Source organism: Gordionus sp. m RMFG-2023, chromosome 3, assembly GCF_954871325.1.
Source record: "Gordionus sp. m RMFG-2023 chromosome 3, tfGorSpeb1-WG-v2, whole genome shotgun sequence".
Taxonomy (NCBI): Eukaryota; Metazoa; Nematomorpha; class Gordioida; order Chordodea; family Parachordodidae; genus Gordionus; species Gordionus sp. m RMFG-2023.
The window spans coordinates 31774139-31797413 of record NC_088777.1 but is presented as its reverse complement, the minus strand read 5'-3'; the positions used below and the strand labels follow the sequence as shown (position 1 = coordinate 31797413).

Sequence of the window (23275 nt, the reverse complement as noted above, 5' to 3'; positions counted from 1 at the left end):
GAAGAATATAATATTTATAAAATAAATAATTTCAATTCAGCTGATCATATACATGAAACAGAAAATAAATCCAAAAATTGTCCTTTTATGATAAAATATATCAAGTTAAAAATAGTCATAACAATTATAGCTTAGAAATAAGCAAATCTGTGGATGATGTTATCATTTCTAATAATACAAATCCAATAGACTGATGGAAATTAAATCAATATAGAGAGCCAATATTATCGAAAATCCAGCTACCTCAGCTAGTTCTGAAATGGCGCTTTCAGAAAGATAGTTTGTTATAACGGATTAACGTTGTTCACTAGGTGAACATACTATTCAAGCTTGCCTATGCCTAAAATGTTGGATGCGCAATGCAGATTTTTTCTTAAAGATATAAAATTTTCCCTTATATTAAATTTATATCAATAATCTGCACTGTATTTTATATAAATATGTTATGCTATATTTAAGTATACTCATTTTTCTCTATTGTGCTAAATAAAAAGTTTCTAAATCAATACGTTTATTATTTAATTGGTTTGGTTAGGTTTGTTGATACAAAAAATTTATGATTAAATCAAAAAAATTTTTATTCTCATCACCTAATAAATTCCTATTTTAAAAAAAGAATTTGGATTCATTAAAATTTTAGAAGTTGGTTCTTAGCCCTGTTTTTATGATAATGCTTCATGATTTTTTTCCCCATATTTATTTAAAACTAGAAATTACGGGTTTTTTAAATTACTATTCTTTTAATTAGTAATTTGTATTTAAACCAATACCAATATAAACCAATACCAATATAAACCAATACCAATATGAACCAATATAAACCAATACTAATATAAACCAATCCAATACCAATATAAACCAATACCAATATAAACCAATACCAATATAAACCAATACCAATATAAACCAATACCAATATAAACCAATACCAATATAAACCAATACCAATATAAACCAATACCAATATAAACCAATACCAATATAAACCAATACCAATATAAACCAATACCAATATAAACCAATACCAATATAAACCAATACCAATATAAACCAATACCAATATAAACCAATACCAATATAAACCAATACCAATATAAACCAATACCAATATAAACCAATACCAATATAAACCAATACCAATATAAACCAATACCAATATAAACCAATACCAATATAAACCAGTACCAATATAAACCAATACCAATAGCATTACCAATACAAGAAATAGGAAATATTATTTATATCAATACCAATATTTTAGATCCACTATACCAGGCGCGTACGCGGGGGGGGGGGAGGGCAAATCCCTCCCCCAAAGCCAAAAAATGCAGATGCCGGATATATTTTTCAAAAATATTATTGTTTATATTGATTTATATTTATTAATATTTATTCCTACCTATCTCATATTAAATATTTTATTACATTTATTTATCTACTAAGTTATTTTATCAATTAATTTCGATTTCAAGTTTTCCGGCATGATATTTACTTATTATTTTCAAATTTTTAGTGGCGTAATATTTATCTACCATTTTCAAATTTCTAGTCAAATAATAATTATTTCTGAAACTCCTTGTTTAACAGGGAGAGAGAAATTGCAAGCTTGTCCAAAGAGATAGAGTTTTGGCCATAAAGTAGTAATAGCTTTTATGGAGTTAGAAGAGCCGATTATCTGCTTTACTGAAATATCACAATGGCCTAAAAGAAATATTTCCTCAGAAGCAAGAAAATTATTGGATTCAATGCTTATTCCAAATTTTTTTTCTCATTAGAATGTATTATTTAAATATACAACTATATGTAATACTTTTCAAAAACATGACATTGACTTGATTAATAAGATGAGAATAGCGGAGAGCATTTTATTTCAAGGAAATTAGGGCTAATGTTGATGAAGAATTTCATATTTTATATGTTATTGTTGAGTCAAAAGCAGAGCTATACGTGTTTAATATTTGTCTCCCTCGACTTGTAGCTAAGCAAGCTCATCGTTAAAACAAAATGGGATCAGTAGAAGAGTATTATAAAACAAATGTCCCCTCTCTTAAATATATTTATAACCCAAATAAATGAATGGTTTTTAATTCATCATGCAGCACTTATCAATCTGTAGATATTACTTCCACAAAAGCCTTACCAAATTTTTCAGATGGTGATAGAAAAAAAATATTTGTTAGATTTTTATCATGAAGATGTTAAAATATCCTATGATGCCTTATTAGCTGAATAACTATGTTTATAAAATTAACTATGGTTGATATAGTCCCAAAAATTCTACGGATGCTTTGCATTTCAAACACATTTTAGATTATATTACCAATATTAAAAGGGTTTATATATATTAGCAACACTTCCCATTAGTAAACTAATGAGAGAACATTCTCTTTTTTAAGAAGAATAACAGAGCCCTGCAGAGGTACCATTTGTATTTTTTTTAAAAATTTTTTACGGCTCGGTTCGGGTTTATTTTAAAAAATTTTCAGGCCCGCCCCGACTTTTTTAGAATAAAATTTTCAGGCCCGGCCCGGATTTTTTTTAAATAAATTTTTTTTTTGATTTTTATAGCTAAATAACGATTTTAAATATAAACTGTTTTAAAATATACAACCCGGCCCGGATATTTTTTTTAAAAAAATTTCAGGCCCTGCCCCGATTTTTTTAAAGATAATTTCAGGCCCTGCCCGGGTTTTTTTTTAAAAAAATTTCAGACCCTGCCCGGGTTTTTTTTAAAAAAAAATTCGCGTCAGACCCGGGTATATTTAAAGAATTAAAATACGGTCCGGCTCGGGGGCCGGGCTTGCATTCTGAAAAACATACCAAGAAGTACAACTTCTGAAAGTAGATTGAAAGGTTTGGATCTTTTGAATATTCATAGGCATATGACGACAAGAAATGATGAGATAATTAAAAAATTAGCTTAATCCCAACGAAGATTGGATTTTACATGTAAATATATAACATACAAAATTCAATTATTCCTTATAAACTTTTTGTGTATTAATTTATATTTCCAACATTTAAATTTTTTATATATATAAATTTTAAAGGCTCAAAAAATTCAAATTTCTATTTTGGGTCATTTAAGTGATTCATATAGTGGCTATATTCACATTATTTTATAGTTTTTCTATACCGCCAGTTATATCCGTTTAATATTTTTTAATTCACATTTATTTTATAGTTTTTTATATGACGATTTATACATATAATTTTTTTATAATTTACATTAATTTAAAATTGTGTATTAGAAATAGTTATTAGTTCTAATAAATTTATGCTTTATTTTTAAAAAACAATAATATTTCTTTAAAAAACAATAATATTTCTTCAAAAAATTTATTATCACCACCCCCCCCCCCCTCAGACCAAATTCCTGCGTACGCGGCTGCCCAATACCAATATTTCGTTTATCTTGGGTTTTTAATATTGGTTCCCAGCCCTAGTAGTTGGTGGATAAAGTGACCACCTTGAAGTGGATCTGTTTTTTTTATTATATTGGGTAATCCACCACATTATCATCACCAGCTTGAAATTAGAAAGTGTTACATGATATTTTTCAATCGCATACTGCTTAAAATTTATATAATAATATTTTAATCAATTCTTGTATTGTCAATAGAAGAATTAAAAATGACTCAAAATTTCTGAAATTTATAGGATAGGTATTCTACACATACAGGAAAACATTTTTAGTAAAATCAGATTCTTCCTTAAAAATCGCTTCCAATAAATTATTCATTGAGCGCGATCTTTAAATTTGAATAATCTGCTTTTGACAGAAATGTATTCCAGCATATGCAGAGTACCTATTATAAAAATTTTCAACATAAGATATTACACATATTGACTAAGGTATTATGCGTATTGACTGATTACGATATTTGAATGTAAGATATATACCAAACAGTGGCGTATCTAGAATTTTCTTATAGGGGGAGGGGGATTTTTGGGGCTTCGTCCCCAAACCCCCCTTACCTAGCTATTCTATTAAATCATTTATAATTTAATGATAATTATATTTCTATTTTTAACTTTTATTTACTAATTCGTGCTTATGGATATTACAAGCCTATTTTTTATTATTTTAAGTTAGGTATATTATATTTAATAAAGTTTTTTTAAATGTAAAGTTGAAATTTTTTTTGTAAAATTTTCTTTAAAAATTAGCCTCAGCTTAAATTCTCATATAATATAAGTAGAATATAATTTTTTTATTGAAAATACTAAAAGTAGTGTGTATAAAATATTGACTAAAAAATAATTTAAAAAACAAGTTTTTTTTAACTTCTTATCAAATACAATATTATACAAAAAAAATTATTATATACTAAATTATAATGTGATTTTTAATTTACGTGGGAATGTTGCCCATTCATCAAGAATTTCGTTTGTCGTTGGAATCAAATCTCTGTGGATATTTAAGAGAGCTAACCCATTTAGCTGAAATTCGGAAGTAGTACTTCGTAAATATGTTTTCAACCTTCTCAAGTTGGAAAAGTCCTTTTATTTGTACATGTTGTAATATGCAAACATGCAAGAATATAAAACAACTTCAAAATATTAGGAAATTGAACCAAGGTTTCTTTACACCGATTGAGCGCATCAATAGCATGCTCAGGTAAAATAGCTCAACGTAGTAAATATTTATACCACAATTCGAATTCACTAATTAAATTAATTTCAGTATCTATATCATAGGAATAAAATTTTGCTAAATATTTAATTTTACCAATAGTGGCATTAGAAAACGAAAAAGGATCTTTAGGTAATAAAACTTGAAGATTGCTAAAGACTTGTTTTTTATCTAAAAACCTACTTTTATTTGCGATAAAAAAGTATTTAAGAATGAGATGAAAATGGATATTTTATAATATTCTTCAGTTGAGCCAATATTTATATTACATCTCAATAATTGCCTAGGTGCTAGACAAGGTTTAATTAGTGTTATATCATAAAATTTAGCCTTCGATTCAACCTCTAGATAAATATTATGAAAACATTCATCTGCCAATATTTATATTACATCTCAATAATTGCCTAGGTGCTAGACAAGGTTTAATTAGTGTTATATCATAAAATTTAGCCTTCGATTCAACCTCTAGATAAATATTATGAAAACATTCATCTACATTCATTCCTATTGTATCTACCTGTTCATATATATTTTCCGCCAAATCAATAACCTGAACCAAATCTAAATTTGGTTTTTGTAAATTTCTACAAAGTAGTGAGCTATAAATAATTTATTGATGCAACTAGCAGCAATGATAAACTCTGATTGATCAATATGATATGGCTTCTGACGACACATTACTTTTTTTCATGCTCAGCCTTATTTAACTTTTGTATTTCTATTTCTTCTATTCTACAAAATGGTAGTAAAAATGAAAAATATTAAAAATAGATATTTATTAATAATTAAAATATTATTAAAAATTAATTCTAACTCACTAATAATTTTAAATTTAATAAAATAATTATATATAATAATAAAATAAATTACCGTTTGATTTCAATCTCTTTGACTAAAATTTTTTCCATTTTATTAATATTTATGAATAATGTTAATGTACTAACAAGGAAAGGAAATTTTAAAAAATTTATTTATAAAAAATAAGTTTTATGTTGAAAATGATATTCAAATATTTGTAAAATTTTGATTGGGAGGGGGGGGTGGGGGGGGGGGGGTGTAAAATTTTTATTAGCTTAAAATGATATTTATGAAAACAGTCAAATTTGCGATGGGGGTGGGATTTCCCCTTCCCCTCCCCCTCGGTTACACGCCTGATACTAAATTTATTCATTTTGGTTTAGTAGTTTTATATAAGTATTTTATGAGTGACATGTATTAGACCCCACTAGAGAGTAGACAGATAACTTTATTTTTATTTAATAATTATTTTAAATTTCTATTTTATTGTGAATAAACATTTTAGTATTAACATTGGAAAATATATATAGATACAAATTATTAATCACTATATTTTTTATACTTAAATTTACAAAATAACAGCAGTATACAATTTAACATTTAGAGCAAAGTTTAAACCCTCATTAATTTTGAATAAGTTTTACAAACATTTATGGTGTCTAGATACTATTTTAATCCTGATTAGTAAAGCTAGCATTACTAGGGATTCCCTAAACAAGTGAACCATTAAAATTATTGCATCATTATAAAATATAATCTTAAATTTATATTCAATCTTCGATTATTTTTGTTGGTTACTTATTTTAATTTCATAAGATATTAAAAAAAAATGCAGAATTAATCATCTTAAATGTTCAAAATTTTTATATTATAAAAATTATGTTTTAATTTTTAAATATATTTTAGCTAAATTTTATTGCATAATTATAATTTAAACAATAGAATATTTAAATTATTATATATGTAGTATTGGGATTCGGAATATCTTGATTTTAAATCCTTTACCGAGAGCAATTTAAAAAATTTTAAAGTTCGATTTAACCGGAAATGTATTCTAGCAGGGTAGAGTACCTAAACTGTAAATTTCAAACAATTTTGCTATGAACCTTAGAACTACTTCTAATTTATATTAATTTTTATATGGATTTTTCATATAAATTAAAAAATACTAAAATGTCTATCGCTGAAATTGGCTGAAATTATAGAGTAAATACTCTACACATGCTGGAATGCAATTCCTGTAAAATCAGATTTTTAAAATCCAAAAATCGCCCTTAGTAAATGATTTAAAATTGAGAGATTCCGAATCCCCACAAATTTCGAAACCCTATACGACATATATCAATCTTAAATAAAGCAGAAAATTCAATGGTTTTTAAAGCCCCATACGGTGGTTTGACAAACCCACAGTTGGGGCTTGTTGAGAAAAATAAACACTTTAACAAAAAGGAAAATTTTAAAAAATGCTAATATATTAAAAAATTATGATGGGACCCATTAATATATAGTTGTAGATATCTAATGAAATATAGTACTTTTTAAGATATAAAAAGGCATGGAAATTATTCATAATATTTAAAACTTGTTTATCTAGACAGGCCAGTCCTAATTAACTTTTTTAAACACAATATATTCATAGTAAAATATTTTAATAATTTATTTCATTCTTTATTAGGTGGAACGGGACAATCTGATAATGGCTTTGGCGAAGTACCTAGAAACGATAATGGCGATGTTGTTTCTTTGGGAGGCGATTCAGATGGTATATACTATATATTTTTTTATCTTTATTCCTTTCAATTACGTTTATATTAATTTTGAAAAAATCTAAATGGTTTTATTTTAATACTATTTTATGAAAAACGTAGGAAAAAAATAAATGAAATTTGTAAGACTCAATCTTGGATTTATCAAATGAGTTTAAATTACAAAGAAAATGAAAAGGAAATAAAAATTTATTTATAATTTCCAATAAAATATTAAACTAAAAATACAGAAACATGCCCATGTAGGCCTGCCCCCTCAGGTCCACCAGGGGACTCCGGAAAAGAAGGAACGCCTGGCGAACAAGGCCAACGCGGGCCTCCCGGAAAGCCCGGAGAAGTAGGGCAAGTCGGTCTAGATGGTATTCCAGGGAAACCTGGACCTAGGGTAAGAGATTTCAAACATCTTCTCTTAAAAATAATTTCAAAAAGATCTTAAAGTAATATTTTTTGCCTATGATAACTTTACTGATTTGACATAATATACTCTCCAAATTTAAAATAATATTTTTCAAGTTTGGCGCTTTGGTTCATTGGTATTGTTTATATCTTAAAAGTCATATGGTTCTTTTGATTCAGAGTTTAATCGCTAAATAGGGTGTTTTCATCTTTTAAAAGTAATAATTTTTACCGTTTTAACCTCTCCCTTCTCATAGAAAAAAAATGCCAATTTTTATTTAGGATAATTAGTTCTCTAATTTTATTGTGTCTTTCGATGTTCAGCATGATCTTATAAGAAAGGGGCGTATGAATTTTAAAATCGCAGTTGCAATGTCTGCATATTGAGACCATAGAAAAGTAAACTCTGACTTCGTTGATATTTGCATACATCTTTTTGTTTCATTCCCCCTAGTAGTTATGTTTCCTTGTCTCGAACCCATTTGTTGGCATAGGACATTTGAAAATATAATTCCTTTGCCACTAGGTGGCATTTGGCCCAGCTTTCAAATTCTCGATATCTAAAGATTTCACAAATTTTTTTATATTAGATCTCATTATCTGATATTTTAAACTTTAAAATTACAGGTTTTTATATTTGTTTGTTAAATCACGCGTTTGTTTAATATAAAAGTCTCTACAATTCTCGTTAGCTTCGATGTGTTTTTAATATATGCCTCTCATTTTGCATCAATTATTTTTAAGCATTTGAATTTTGATAGTGAATATAAGAGATTGGGGGGAATGTTGGTTGGTATAGCTAAGTAGTATAAGGGGTATATCAATTTTGTTCAGATAAATGAGCTATTAAATTTACATTATAATTTTTGTTAAAGATGTAAGAGGGGAGAGGAATAATATAAGATTTTGAAAATTTTGTTTAGATTTTTTTTTAAATAATGTTTGAAGCAGTTCACAATATATCAAATTATTTTATCATGGTTTATAACATTTTATATTTTATAATCTAAATTTTCGGGTTCAATTTATTTATCTTCCATTGAAAGTATTAATGCTCTATTTATAATTATTTATACTCCATCTAATTTTGAGATAATATAACATCAACAGGGTGCTGAATCGAGGCAGACATTGAAGAGCATAGGTTAGAGTGGCAACTTTATTATTTTTTTAATGCTTGGTTGGTTTTTCCTTGTTAGTTACAACTTTCTTTGTTTTTGTAGAGAAATTATTAATTTTAAGGTCGATTTAATTTTTAGAACTTCAAGAAAGGATTCCATTTTGAAAATGACAAGAATTTATTTTGAAGAGTCTATATATGTAGGGATTTTAGATCGAATTATACAAGAATTATAGATACGTATTTAAGTAATAAAATAATAATCTCTCACAATTTATATGTATTATCTTATTTTTACAAGAAAATAAATTAACTTTTACATTTAACGATAATTTAAAATGGTTTGATACTAAAGAAGAAGAGCTACTTATTTTTTAAAAAAATAGCTTTTTTTGTTTTTCGATTCCAAATATATAACAATTCTTAGTATTTAATCATGTGGCCTAATAATGTATGATGTATGCTTGTAAACGGAAGGTCCCAGGTTCAATCCTGGTAAGGAGCTAAAAGTTTTCGGGTTTTTCTTCGATGACAGATGTGTAGACATATGATAAGATGATTTTCTGAGCTGAGAAATGCTACCCCGGTCACTGACAGGCTTGGACAGCCGGGTGCTAGGATACTTGTCCAATAAACCAAATAAGATGACCAGCTGAACTCGTGGGTCATTCAAGGATGATAACGATCTCTTGGCCAGCGCTAGGATAATGGTGACCTCGGGGGCCGTTCAAGCACAATGTAACCAAGCTACAATGGACTTGATAACGATACTCCGGTGGGAGATCCATCGAAATTGATACTTCGGTGGGAGATCAAGCTTACAATGGAATCGATAAGAATACCCCGGTGTACCCCAGTGGGATATCTGTCGATATTGATGCTTTGGTGTGAGGAATACTGGGATATCTGTCGATATTGATAGTGTGAACCAAGATACAATGGCCTCTATAACAATATTCCGGTGGGAGATCCAAATGGAATCGATCAGAAATATAAAAATAGATACTATGAGTAATAAAGTTGAGAGAGATTGAAGGAGCTTACCACCAGATTAGGTGAAAGCTAAAAGGATTATGTGAGTTCAAAATGTAATATATAATTTTAATCCATAATAGGATATTATATGATTGGTTACATTAATTGTAATGCTTGTTGTAATGTAATATTTAAAGTTAATCCATTATTGGAATTATGATTACGAATTGCAACTATTAGGTAATTAACCCCATATAGTGTAAATAATCGTTTTTAAAATTAAAATCATTATTACAAAAGACTAGTATGGAAAGCTATATTGACTCTCCTCCCCACCTCTTTTTGTGAATTTGTTGACATATTAATTATTGTTATTTTTTCCCCAAGTAACATATATTTTTTTTCTCTCATTTTTTTTAATTTTATGCGATGCATGTAGTATTTTTATATATTTATCTTTTTGCATGTTATTTTGCGGCTATATGTTAACATAATGTGGAAAATTTATTAACTTTCTTTTTGTTAATTAATAATATATATTAAATTGATTTAATATAATTTATTTTCTTGTTGAAATAATATTAAAATTTTTTTATAAACAATTAACTTTTACCGAAATATATATACTGATAAATTGTGATAAATATCATTAATTTACCACCACTTAAATAAATATCTTTAATTCTTGTCTAATTTGATCTTTAAATTCCCGACAATATATGTTCCTGGAATCAAAGTATTACCTCTTTGGTGAATAAAAAATAAGGTAAAAATGGACATGATATGTCAAACTATGCGTATATGCTCTATTATATGAAATAATTTAAAATATTTTATTTAAGTTAGTTCACTAATAATGTTATTATTAGGCTTCTTTTAATAAGCCCCTTTTAAAAATTTCCATAAAATTGATAATTGCAAGTTCTACTTAATATTACTAATTAAGTTAAAAGTAATTAATTTTTTAAAACATGACTCTAAAAACAATTATTAACGATTTATAAGGGCCCACCAGGACCTTCGGGAAAACCGGGCACCTCTAGTGGAAGACCTGGAAAAGATGGGCCACCAGGACTGCAAGGAAAAGATGGTTTCCCAGGGAGAGATGGGCAGCCGGGTAGAAACGGCAATAAGGTTTTACAATAAAAAATACATTATCGGTATATTGTTTTATGCATGATTATATACCCATAGTATATATATATATATGTCTCATTTGTATTTTTTAGGGAAAAGCAGGTCAACCTGGAATAGCAGGAAGAGATGGAGAACCTGGAGAAGATGGCCTACCAGGAAAAGATGGTCAAGATGGCAAACCAGGATTAAATGGATCACCGGGACCTATGGGACCTCCAGTAATAAACTAAACAAAAAATTGTAAACAAGTTTAACTTTGTTTGCACTATAAAAATTACCACATCTTTCTATTTATATTTAAAAATTGATAAAAATAGTTAGTCGGACAAGTCTAGCTCACATCAATTCTTTATAAGCTTTAGTTAGTTTAGACAAAATTTGAATAATATAGCCACCGCTATCTCTTATAGGCTAACTCTAGCCCATATCAGGTAAATCATTCGTAGAATCGATAAAATAAACTTAAGGTTACTTCTCACCCGTTGATCATAATGATGGAAACTCCATGACTAATATCAAATTATTTTTATCAAAATATCATAATATTATTATTCCAAAACTCGACATCCCTTCTATTAACCTAACCTATATCAGATTAGCATAGGTCAAATTAAGCATGTTTTATTAAATTATTGTTTATAAAAAAATTTCAATTCTCTTAATATGGACTAGTTGGTGTATTAGTTACTGATTGGACGTTCATTATCATACTATTTATTATATGCCCCAAAATTTTAGTAGGCTTGCACTTATAATATTTTTGAAAAGAAGGTAGTCATTTTTAATTATTCATATTTTAAGTAAATTTATATTTAAAAAATTTTGTGAATATTACATTTTTTATTACTTATTTAGTTGAATTTTTTTCAGATTTACTTTTTTGATAATATATATATTCATTATATCCTTATCAACCATATTTAAACTTGAACAAACAGAATAAGTAATTGATTAGTCATTAGTTTATTTTAGGATGACACTCCACTTTCATCATTTCATAATAGTTGAGACTTTACACAACTTGAACTTCTAAAGGGCTAATAATTAAAATATTTTATACTCGGATTGAGAACTATTTATCATTGCTATTGTGAAAACATTAAATAAAACAAAATTAAATATATTATATTAAAAAAATCTTTAAACAGAAAATTAAATTATTAAATACTGGTAGTGTACAAAATAAAAAATAATGGGCAAAATCTTAATTTAAATCTTTGTTCGATTTAAAAGTACCCATTTTTATAGGTCTTTTTAAAATATATAAATATAAAAAAATTATAAATTCTTATACATAGGGTAATCCTGGATTTAGGGGTAGAGACGGTTCTCCAGGTTCTCCCGGCCGCGTGGGCAACGATGGCAGAGATGGTTCTCCAGGCTCTCCAGGTAAGGATGGGCAACCTGGGTTAGACGGGCCACCGGTATGTTACTAGCTTTATTACATTTATACGTATCCCTTTTTTATATTAGATAATTTTGATATTTTCAAGATCATTGAAGTTGAATTTTAAACATAAAAACATATAAAGAAAAATTAAATAACATCTCCCCTATAGTCGGAAAATCCTAACTTTTGATATATCTTTTGGATTATTTTAAAATAATATATATAATATCTATTTTTTAAATTATTTAAAAAAAATATTTGGTGGGCTTCAATAGTCCAATACTTAAAATATATTTAGTTTGAGCATTGAATGTGAATTACAAAAAATCGAATTTAATATTTGATTTGAAAATTTTGAAAGTTATGATTTAGTGTTCAAAAAACTCTTATTTTTTAGGATTGATTTTATGTGTTATAATACAATTATTTATTTGAAACATAGGCGTATCCAATTCTTGGGGGAGGGGGGGGGGGGGTGATGGTGTGGCACCATTAAGTTGGTTTTTTATTTATAAATTTTATTGAATATCTTTAGGTTCACTTATTGTAGACCTTTGGCTATAATAGATTAAGATTTTTGATTTTTTTTGCTTTATAAAAATAATTTTAGGTTTTCTTTCACTTTTTTTAAAAAAAATAAAAATGCTTTTTATCTAAAATTTTGAATTATAATGGTTATAAAAAGTTATTAACATTTACTAATTTTTATATCAAGTTCTTCCTTATATTTTAAATATGGGGGGAAAAGGGGGAGGGATTGTGTAGGGGAAAATTTTTATTAGCTTAAAATGATATTTACGAGAACAGGAAAATTTGCGATTGTTGGTTACGCCTGGTATAATATAAAACCATAACAAAAAGTATTGATAGAGAGAGAGATGAATTAATAATAAATTTTAAACAGTTATTCCTATTCAATCTATAATTGATTGAATTTGATTAAAATAAATTATTAAATATTTATAGGTTTTCCTTAATATATTTGATATTTATTTATATCATTGTGAATTTAATTTTATTTTTATTATTTATAAATAATTTAATGTGTTGAAAGAAAATAAATATTAATCCAGTAGGGGAAATATTTTTTGAAAAACGGGCCTTCGGCCAGCTTTTTCCTGGCCTTCGGCCGGGTCATATGTTTGAGCTATTCTATTAAATTATTTATGATTCAACAATAATTATATCAATATTTTTAGCTTTTATTTACTAATTCGCAAGGATATTTAAAGAAGAAATAAAGGTTATAGCCCAATTTTTTATTATTTAATGTTTGAAATAAAGTTTAGTTCATTTTTTTTATAAAATTTGCTTTAAAAACTAGCCTCATCTTAAATTCTCATACAATATAAGTAGAAAATTTTTTTTATTGAAAATACTAATTGTAGTTTGTATAAAATATTGACTATAATAATTTAAAAAACAAGTTTTTATAACTTCTTATCAAATACAATATTATACAAAAAATTTATTAAATACTATAATTATAATGTGATTTTTAATTTTCGTGGGAAATTTGCCAATTCATCAAGAATTTCTTTTGTCGTTGGAAACGAATCTCTGTGGATATTTAACAGAGCTAACCCATTTAGGATTCAGAACTAGTATTTCGTAAATAAGTTTTCAACCTTCTTAAGTTGGAAAAGGTCCTTTCATTCGTACATGTTGTAATAGTTAAACATGCAATAAAACAACTTCAAAATATTTAGAAATTGAGCCAAGGTTTCCTGACACCGATTGAGCGCACAATAGCATGCTTAGGTAAAATAATCAAACGTAGTAAATATTTATACCACAATTCGAATTCACTAATTAAATTAATTTCAGTATCAATTTATCAATAGTGTCATCAGAAAACCAAGAAGAGTCTTTAGGTAATGACTTGTTTTTTATCTAAAAACCGTGCTTTTATTTGCGAAAAGTATCCAAGAATGGGATAAAATGGATATTTTTCAGTTGAGTCAACATTTATATCACATCTCAATAATTGCCTAGGTGTTAGACAAAGTTTAATTAGTGTTATATCATAAGATTAAACTTTCGATTCAACGTCTAGATAACTATTATAAAAATATTCATCTACATTCATTCTTATTGTATTTACCTGTTCATATACATTTTCCGCCAAATCAATAACCTGAACCAAAATCTAAATTTGGTTTTTGTAAATTTACAAAGTAGTGAGCTATAGGAAAATAATTTATTTATGCAACTAGCAGCAAAGATAAACTCTGATTGATATTGCAAAATATTAACTGGAAAGGGGGGGGGGGTGTTTAAATTTTTAACAGCTTAAAATGATATTTATGAAAACAGACAAACTTGTGATTGGGGGAGGGGGATTTCTCCCTCTTCTCCCTCCATTGGTTACGCGCCTGCAGTGCACTATTAACAAAAACAATGCTGCCAAATAAATAAGAATATTTGACAGTTTACCTAATCAATAAAAAAAATTTATATTTAGGAATAATTCAAATATATATGAATATTTGAATTAAGAATAATTCGTACGAATAATGTTAATTTATAATATTCGTCAAACTTTTTTTTATTACTTATTCGATTTGGAAATTTAAAATCGAATTATTCATATTTGAATTGAATTACAAATTATTGATGAAATGTTTTGACAATACAAAAAATTATAATACAATTAAAATGTATTCCTTCATAGGAATGAATACAATATTAAAAAATCTTTTGCATATTAAAAATTATTTTGATATTCTTTAATAGGGACCCACGGGGGAACCGGGACCAGATGGAAAAAATGGAAATCCAGGTGGAGCAGGGAATGATGGCCAGCCAGGGAGAGATGGACAACCAGGCCGGGATGGGTCGCCGGGAAGATTAGGACCTCCTGTAATAAATATTTTTTTAAATATGTTCGAAATAATTTACTTAAATCTATTGATTATTTATAAGTTTATAAAGTTAATCTCATAAAATCTAAGTTTTAAAAAAAGAAGACTTTTAAATTAAAGATATGAGAATACTGGAATTAAGTTTAATTTTAATAATTTTAGATAATCATGAGATAACATGTAAAAAATAATCCGGTAAATTATTAATAATTTTAAAAATAATTTTTTATAACTCATTCTTTTATGACTTTTAAAAATTTCCTAAAGGGAATTCCGGGTGTTCCAGGTAAAGATGGAAATTCCGGTTCTGATGGCATTCCAGGAGAGCCAGGCACCGATGGAATACCGGGTTCATCAGGGATAGACGGATCCCCTGGAAATGATGGAATACCCGTATGTATAATGGAAATTTTAAAAAAGCATTATTTATAATTTTTATAAAATTACATAGATTATAAAATTGTGTCATTCGATTTTAAGTTGAGTTAAGGCTCAATAAAAGATAATTACCGATTCATCACGCAAAATTTCATTTTTAAATTATGTTTTTTTAAATAATAAAATATCATTTGTAATTTTCTAAAATTGTATATCTTATAGTCAAGTAATAAAAATTTACCCGCCCGATAGAGTCCACTCATAAGCAGATAAAAAAAATTATTCTCGTGTAAAATTATTTTTAAAAATTGGAGCTAGAAATCTATAATTATCAAGCGATGAAGTAAGAAAATACTTTGGAAAAATATATTAATTTGTTAAAATTGTTTATTTTTTTTATTTTTTTTCAAATAAAAAAGGGTCCAGCCGGTCCCCCTGGAAAAGATGGATTAGATGGTGAAAATGGTTTAGACGGAAATCCAGGAAAAGATGGAGATGATGGCTTAGGTGGAAAAGATGGACAGCCGGGAAGTCCGGGAGACTTAGTTTCATATAAAATATATAACATTTTTTGAATAAAGAAGTGAAAAAGGTAAGAAAGTATACCTATATATTTCTTCTTATTAGAAAAAAAGACATATACACTTTTAATACTATAACCCTTTATTAGAATCTTTACCATAATAAAGCAGGTGTCATTTTTTTAGATACAATAGGAATTAATGTTTGAGAAGTTTTGTTCGAAATAGGGAGTTACCTAAATATGAAAAGTAAATTTTGCTATAACTTGTGGATTTAGATGGTCTAAGCTTAGCGCAATTTGTCTATAAAATGATAAAGATTGGAAACCATTTAATCCAAAAAATTCACCAAAAATTATTTTGATTTGACCTGACCCCATAAGATTTTTTTAAATTTTAGGTATTGATAATTGATATCTGTAGAAACTAAAAGAGATGTAGAATTTAAGTTTCAACACTAGGGCTTGAATATGGGCACTCAAATTTAGTCGTGCAATTATTTGCACTTTGAGCTCTCAACCTCTAAGTATAGTTGAGACCATAATTTATTTTATAGTTTTCTATATGCATACCATCATTAACAAAATTTTGAAAAATATGAGAGAGGTCAGGTCAAAAATTATCCCTTTTATTTATTTGTCATGGTATTATTTTTTACATATTTTGATTTGAAAAAAATAAATGTTATAGGGAGATCAAGGAAACCCCGGAAAAGATGGTATAGATGGCAGACCTGGAAACTCAGGAATAGATAAAACAGATGGGCATTATGGAATACCGGGGAAAGATGGTCAGCCAGGGCCACCTGGTCCACCTGTAATCTAAATAAAAATATTTGATTTAAAAAAATAATTACTTCTTAATATAGTCGTATTATAATATATTCCGACTATTTATCAAGTAAACTTCAATGTATTTTTGGATTGCTTAAAAGGATCAAAGTTTAAAAAAAACTAATTAGATAAATTCTATAATATCAATTATCATGAATTATAGCTTAATATTTAACTACTTTAATATATAATAATATTTATTTATTTTTATCACAGGGACCGGAAGGTGAAAAGGGGCCTGAAGGAAGGCCAGGTAGGCCAGGTGGAAATGGAAAAGATGGTCCAGCTGGCCCTAAAGGAGAAAGGGGAGACCAAGGAATACCCGGTTACCCAGGCAGAAGGGGTCGGGCGGGAAAAAACGGGGGAATAGGAAGCAGAGGTGTTAGGGGAACTCCGGTATACACAATTTATATTATAAAATATAACACTGTATTTACTAGATTATTGTTAATTCGCAAAAAGCTGTTTTTTAAGTTTGTTGATATGGAACTATATACTTTTATGGATTTAGAGACTCCGATATATTGCATTTTTGATATATAATAAATATACTTCTACTATCTAGATATAATTTTTATTTAAAGTTAAGTCAAAACTTGAAAGTTTTAATTTATATAAGTATCTCCCCCAAATTTTTAACTGCCAAGACTCATACCAAGTGAATTTATCTTAAGATCATTGTAAAAAAGATCGCCAAAAAGTTTCACAATCAATTTAAATGTCTGATGATCGATTATTGAACATATCTTTTCTATTAGTTAGGATCAAGATCATTATGTTGAGAAATTTCAATAATATATAGTAAGCTTTATAAAGAAAAAGGGCGATTTTTTTAGGAAACAGTAGTAACTTACACCATTACAAATATTTGTACAATACTATATATATTATTAATAATTTACCTGATTTATAACTTATATGCAACTATTAAACCCCTGTGACTGCACTGAGTACATCAATTAACTCTTTCTTTATCTATTTATAGAATAAAAACTTGTATTCAAGTGTAACATTTTAATAATATTTTTTTTTAAACTTCTATTCCTTTATTGACACTTCCTCGATATTGACTACCATAGGGTGATGTGGGCTTTCCCGGTAACATGGGTTCCCAAGGGGAAAGAGGTCCTGATGGGGAAGCCGGACCTGCTGGTGAACCTGGACCTGTAGGTGAGCAAGGCCATCCTGGCCCACCTGGAACAGGAGGAAGTCTAGGAGAACCAGCCACCTGCGGGCAGTGCTCTGCCCCTCAAATTGATGAGTTGGAAGATATAGGAGGTACGTCGTACGTTAGGTGGGGATCCAGTACATGTCCACCCAGGGCTAGTATACTTTATTCAGGTTTAGATTTTTATGTTTATTTTTAAAAAATTTAATCAATTTTATTCTTATGTATATATGAATATAGATAAATAAGCATAGCACTTTTAAAATCATATCAGCTAAGTGATACTTTGTTTGTTTGAATCTGAAACCATCTAAATATAATAACAGGCATGGATTCAGGAATCTTTTATTTTAATTTTTTTAAATACAGATTTATAGACAGAATTAAGAGAAATATATAAATACCATTAAATGAAAAGAATATGTATTTATCAAAGTTGAAGTGGTATAGGAGATTCTTTTTTTTTCCAAATATGAAAGTTTAAAAAATTTCACTTTTCATGTTAATGTTTTCTAATAGGAATGATTTTTGTAGAGAGCATAACCTCGTTATGCATATATTATAGCCTACTAAATTTGAACTAATCAGATGCCTATTTGTTTCGATATTATCTAATTATACTTTACTTTTTTATTATTAACTTTATACTTAATTCGCGCTACTGTCAACTAAATTTTATAACTCTGTCTATTTCATAATATTTTGTTATAGTTATATATTGGCATCAGAAAAAAGGGGTGAATGAGAGCATGGTGCCAAATAAAAATAAGCACCTCTTAATTTTTTATTTTTGAGCACTCCCAAGTTTATTTAAACTTTTTTCGACGAATTTAAATAGGTTCGGGTGCGCTCTATATACTCTTAAAAATATCAAAAAGGCAAATATGCTAAAATGGCTGTCAAAATGGCCCCTATAAAAAAATAAAAAATTTAACTTTTACAGATTAGATAGATTTTACTATTTAAGTGTTTAATATTAAATTAATATTATATAAAGAAAAATTTATTAATTGTATAAATATTAATTTTAGTAAATATATAAAATATTTAATATAATTACATAATTAATATTAAAATCAAATTTAATATAAATGGTATTAATATAAATTTTAATAAATATATAATTGTTGTATTTAACATAATATAATTTTAATATAATATTTAATTAATATATTTAATTGAAATTTATTTGATATAAAGAAAAATATATAAATAGTATTAATATAAATTTTAGTAATATATAATTGTAATATTTAATATGATTTAGTTATAATATAATAATTAATATAGTATAATTTATATTATATATTATAATATTATTTACATTTATATATTTATGATATTATTTACCTATTTAATATAATTTATTTATAATTCAATATTATGTATATATTTTAAAATACAATATTAAAACATTATATTATAATTAAATTATATTAAATATTACAATTATATATTACTAAAATTTATATTAATCAATTTATATATTTTTCTTTATATCATATTAATTTAAATTAAATTTATTAATTAATTTAAATATTATATTAAAATTATACGTTAAATATTACAATAATTATATATTTATCAAAATTTATATTAATACCATTTATATTAAATTTGATTTTAATATTCTCAGCTTGTTAAATTGAGCATACAAATTTTAAGCTTAAGCAAAATTTAGCAAAAAGTCACGCGACAAAACATCAAAACACAAAAAAAAAAGCATATCATGCGGCACGATATTAAATATACTAATAAAAAAAATAATGTCATTTTTATGACTTCCACATGATTAAAAATATTAGTCATCTTTAAATAAAAAAGCCGGTGAATAAAAGGGATATAAGCTTCTTATTGAATAAAAGATCTTATTATTTTCTACCTAATATGATTTTTTAGTGTCAATTTATTTTAATTACTACATATTTCTTTATTTCTTACTTAATTTTGGATTTTTTTATTACATTTTTCCCTTGACAATATTAAATAATATTATATCGAAATCTCTGAACCAGGTTCGGGTTCAGGTGGATTCCGAGTTCGGAGACCAGAAAAATAATTGTTAAATGATGAAACTTATTATTTAAAACCTGATCTTAAAATGAAACATTATTAATATTATATATATAATCTGCATCATAAAACGATTGATCTTCTTATAAATACTTTATTTTTCATTACACAAATACATTATTGAAGACAAAGCTTCTTCAAACATATGATCATTCTTTTACATTAATATCCACTAACTAACAAAAACTAATTCAAAAGATCACTTTTGATTGACATTTCATATATATCATTATATACAGTGTTGTGATGATTTAATACAACATATTAACCATTAAATTCAAACCCATTCATATAAAATTATAATATTTGCAAAAATAATTAAAATAACAAAAGGAATAATAAAAGAATTTCAATAATGCTTTGTCTATATTTTAATAATTTTTGCAAATAATATAATTTTATATAAATGGGTTTGAATTTAATCGTCAATATGTTTCATTAAATCATCACAACACTGTATATATAAATATATAATAAAAAATACAAAACTACAACAATAATGACTTATTAAAATTAGTTAAAATAACAGAAACATTATATTTTTTAAAAATTTAATTAGTATCGCTATAAAAATAATTTATCATTATATATAATATTACTACAATACAATTTAAAAAATAACATTATATTTTTATTTTAAAAAATTTTACGAAAGTGGTCGACTATTAAATTTAACAAATAATTACAGGAAAAAATGATCAAAATTATTTTTAACATATAATTTAAAATAAATAAAATGAAAGTTTAGAATAAAATAAATAAATTTTAAAATTAAAAAAAAAAGCTTGAACACTGAACCCTGATTCTAAATTTTAAAAAAGAGTTTGAGTTCAATATTGAGAGTTCGAGAAGGTTCGGGTTCTCGTTTCATTGAATATTGCTAATAAAGTTAACTTCATATAATAGTTAAAATAATATCGGGTAAAATTAATCAAATATTATGTCCCATTAAAGGTGAACTATAACCAGATTTAATTGTATGCTTAATTAAATCTGGATTAGAAAAGACTATCATGATGTGGGGCTAACGTACCCAGAGTCTAAGGCTCCAATTTTGAACTCTACATTTCTATCTGGAGGGAAGATCTCTTGTAAAGGACCTTGTTTAAATCCTTTTTATTATCTTGGACCATGCATTTTTAATTGTTTATTATATAATTTACTTTTCATCTTAACAGTTGTATTAAGGCTAGGATGATTATATAGCTCTCTATAATGAAGTCACGTCTCTGAAAAAAAAAACTTTGTTACTAAAAAGTCCACAATAAATTTGTTATCTTACAATGTGAATATAATCTAATGGTGTTATTGTTTTTGAATAAAAAATATATCGAAAGTTTATTATTTCTGAAAATACAAATATAACATTATATTCTAGTGCTAGTCAATTAGTTTTAGAGTTATTATACACTAAAATCAATCAGATATAGCTCTTTGCAAGCTGAACAACTGCTAAACTTAACCAATTTTGTCACTTTTTTTTCAATTTCCTTACGCAACTAGCATTTTTTTTTATTTGATTTGAAATCATCTACATAAAGATTTATATCATTTATATGTATTAATTGGGTCAATTTTTAAACATTCACAAAAATTTTAGGATATGTAGCCGGTGGTCACTATTTGTTCCCTGGTAGTGGAGCCAATTATCTATGTCTGCCCATCACTCCCCAATTCGACAAAATAATTCAAGGCGTTCAATCGATGTCTTTTATATATGGAGCTGAATATAGAGTCTATCCGATGGCTAACCCCTTTGTCACTAAAGGTATCAAACAAAAACCGGCCGTTTGTGCTATGTGTTATCTACCTAAGGTTATATTCTTTAAAACCTTATATTTTTCATTTCGAAAAAGTATTTTTAAAAGTGATTGTGGTTAGCGTTATAGTAACTTTAATATAATTTATTACAAGAATAGAATGTCCAAAATACATCGATACCAGAATATACCTTATAGATTTTCAAATCATTTTTAGATGTAATATTCTTTACAAAAAGCAATATTAACAACTTAATAAAAATATTACTTATTATCAGTTTGAAATCTGGATTAAATAGAGTTCTCCGGCTTTCGGAATCTTTTTAAAAAAGTGGTCCTAGTCCGGTTTTTAACTCACAACATTTTAGACAATATACATAAATTACTTGCAGTGGAAATTTTAAAATTGGTTCTGGATTTTAGTATAAATTTTAAAAGAGGATTTAAGGTTTCAGTTCCTAAATTTGCCTCGGGATGGTTCCACACATTATATTTTAAAAGAGTATTGATAGAATTATATTTATGTTATCATATATTTCGAAAGAACTATACTATTACGATGAATCAAGCTCTGCTGTGATTTTTTTTCAAATTTACTCTTATTAAATATAATGCACATCCATATTTTTCCCTTTAAACAGTAAGCACTTTTTTAGCGTCTTCTTTATTAACTTGGTTAATCTTTTTAACTATTTTACGGGCTATATTATTATTTATTAATTTTCAAAGAGTCTAATTATGAATAGTAATAAGACTTAAAATGCAGGAAAATAGTAAAATTAGTCAAAATTTAAAAAAAAGGTGGCAGTTTCAGTCATGATCCCAGCTAAAATAAATTGCCCGCCACAATGGGATGTCGAATATTCTGGGTTTATAATGTCCTTGAACAATCAGTTTGCTCGTTCTGAATACATTTGTGTGGATAGTGATGGCGAAATATCTCATCACAATCGAGGTAAGGAAAAGACAATCAAAGGAGATGGTTCAGCTCTTTACGTAGTGCAATCTATTTGCAGTAATGGAATTTTGAATTGCGACAATTATCCAGCCGATAAAGTAATCAATTGCGTTGTTTGTTCGCGTTAAACGTGTTTCGGTAGGGGAAAAGAACGAAGATAAATAGGATGAAGAAAAAGGGAAAAGTTAGATAAACGATATATTTAAAGCATTTTTTCAAATTTCAACGCTTTTATAATAATTATACTATTACTTTTACTTTTATTTTTATTCTTTCTCTTTAGAAAAATATTAGATTAATTTTAAAAAATATATACTTACTATAATTAATTATATATAAAAATTAATGATTTTGTCCCTTTTTTATATTTATTTACGTGAAATTTGTATCTTATTTTTCATAAACCAATATTTCCTAATAACATTTAAATTTTTATTATTTTCTTATTTTCATAATTTAATCATTTTTTTTTAAATCCTAGAGCTGCAACCTAACTTTTTTA

General features: G+C 26.7%; 1 protein-coding gene across 2 annotated transcripts in view; it reads left to right on the top strand.

Moving 5' to 3' along the window:
- LOC135925679 (collagen alpha-1(IV) chain-like) overlaps positions 1-23275 on the top strand; it is a 39730-nt gene extending 16455 nt beyond the window's left edge. For both annotated transcript variants that reach the window (XM_065461114.1, XM_065461113.1), the window contains 13 exons: positions 7110-7196; positions 7431-7585; positions 10697-10825; positions 10921-11046; positions 12127-12252; positions 14955-15080; positions 15350-15475; positions 15880-16005; positions 16672-16797; positions 17031-17210; positions 17894-18155; positions 21656-21870; positions 22617-23275. In XM_065461114.1, coding sequence (XP_065317186.1) covers positions 7110-7196; positions 7431-7585; positions 10697-10825; positions 10921-11046; positions 12127-12252; positions 14955-15080; positions 15350-15475; positions 15880-16005; positions 16672-16797; positions 17031-17210; positions 17894-18155; positions 21656-21870; positions 22617-22901 — 2069 coding nt within the window. In that variant the 3' untranslated portion in view covers positions 22902-23275. The remainder of the gene's footprint in view (positions 1-7109; positions 7197-7430; positions 7586-10696; positions 10826-10920; positions 11047-12126; positions 12253-14954; positions 15081-15349; positions 15476-15879; positions 16006-16671; positions 16798-17030; positions 17211-17893; positions 18156-21655; positions 21871-22616) is intronic.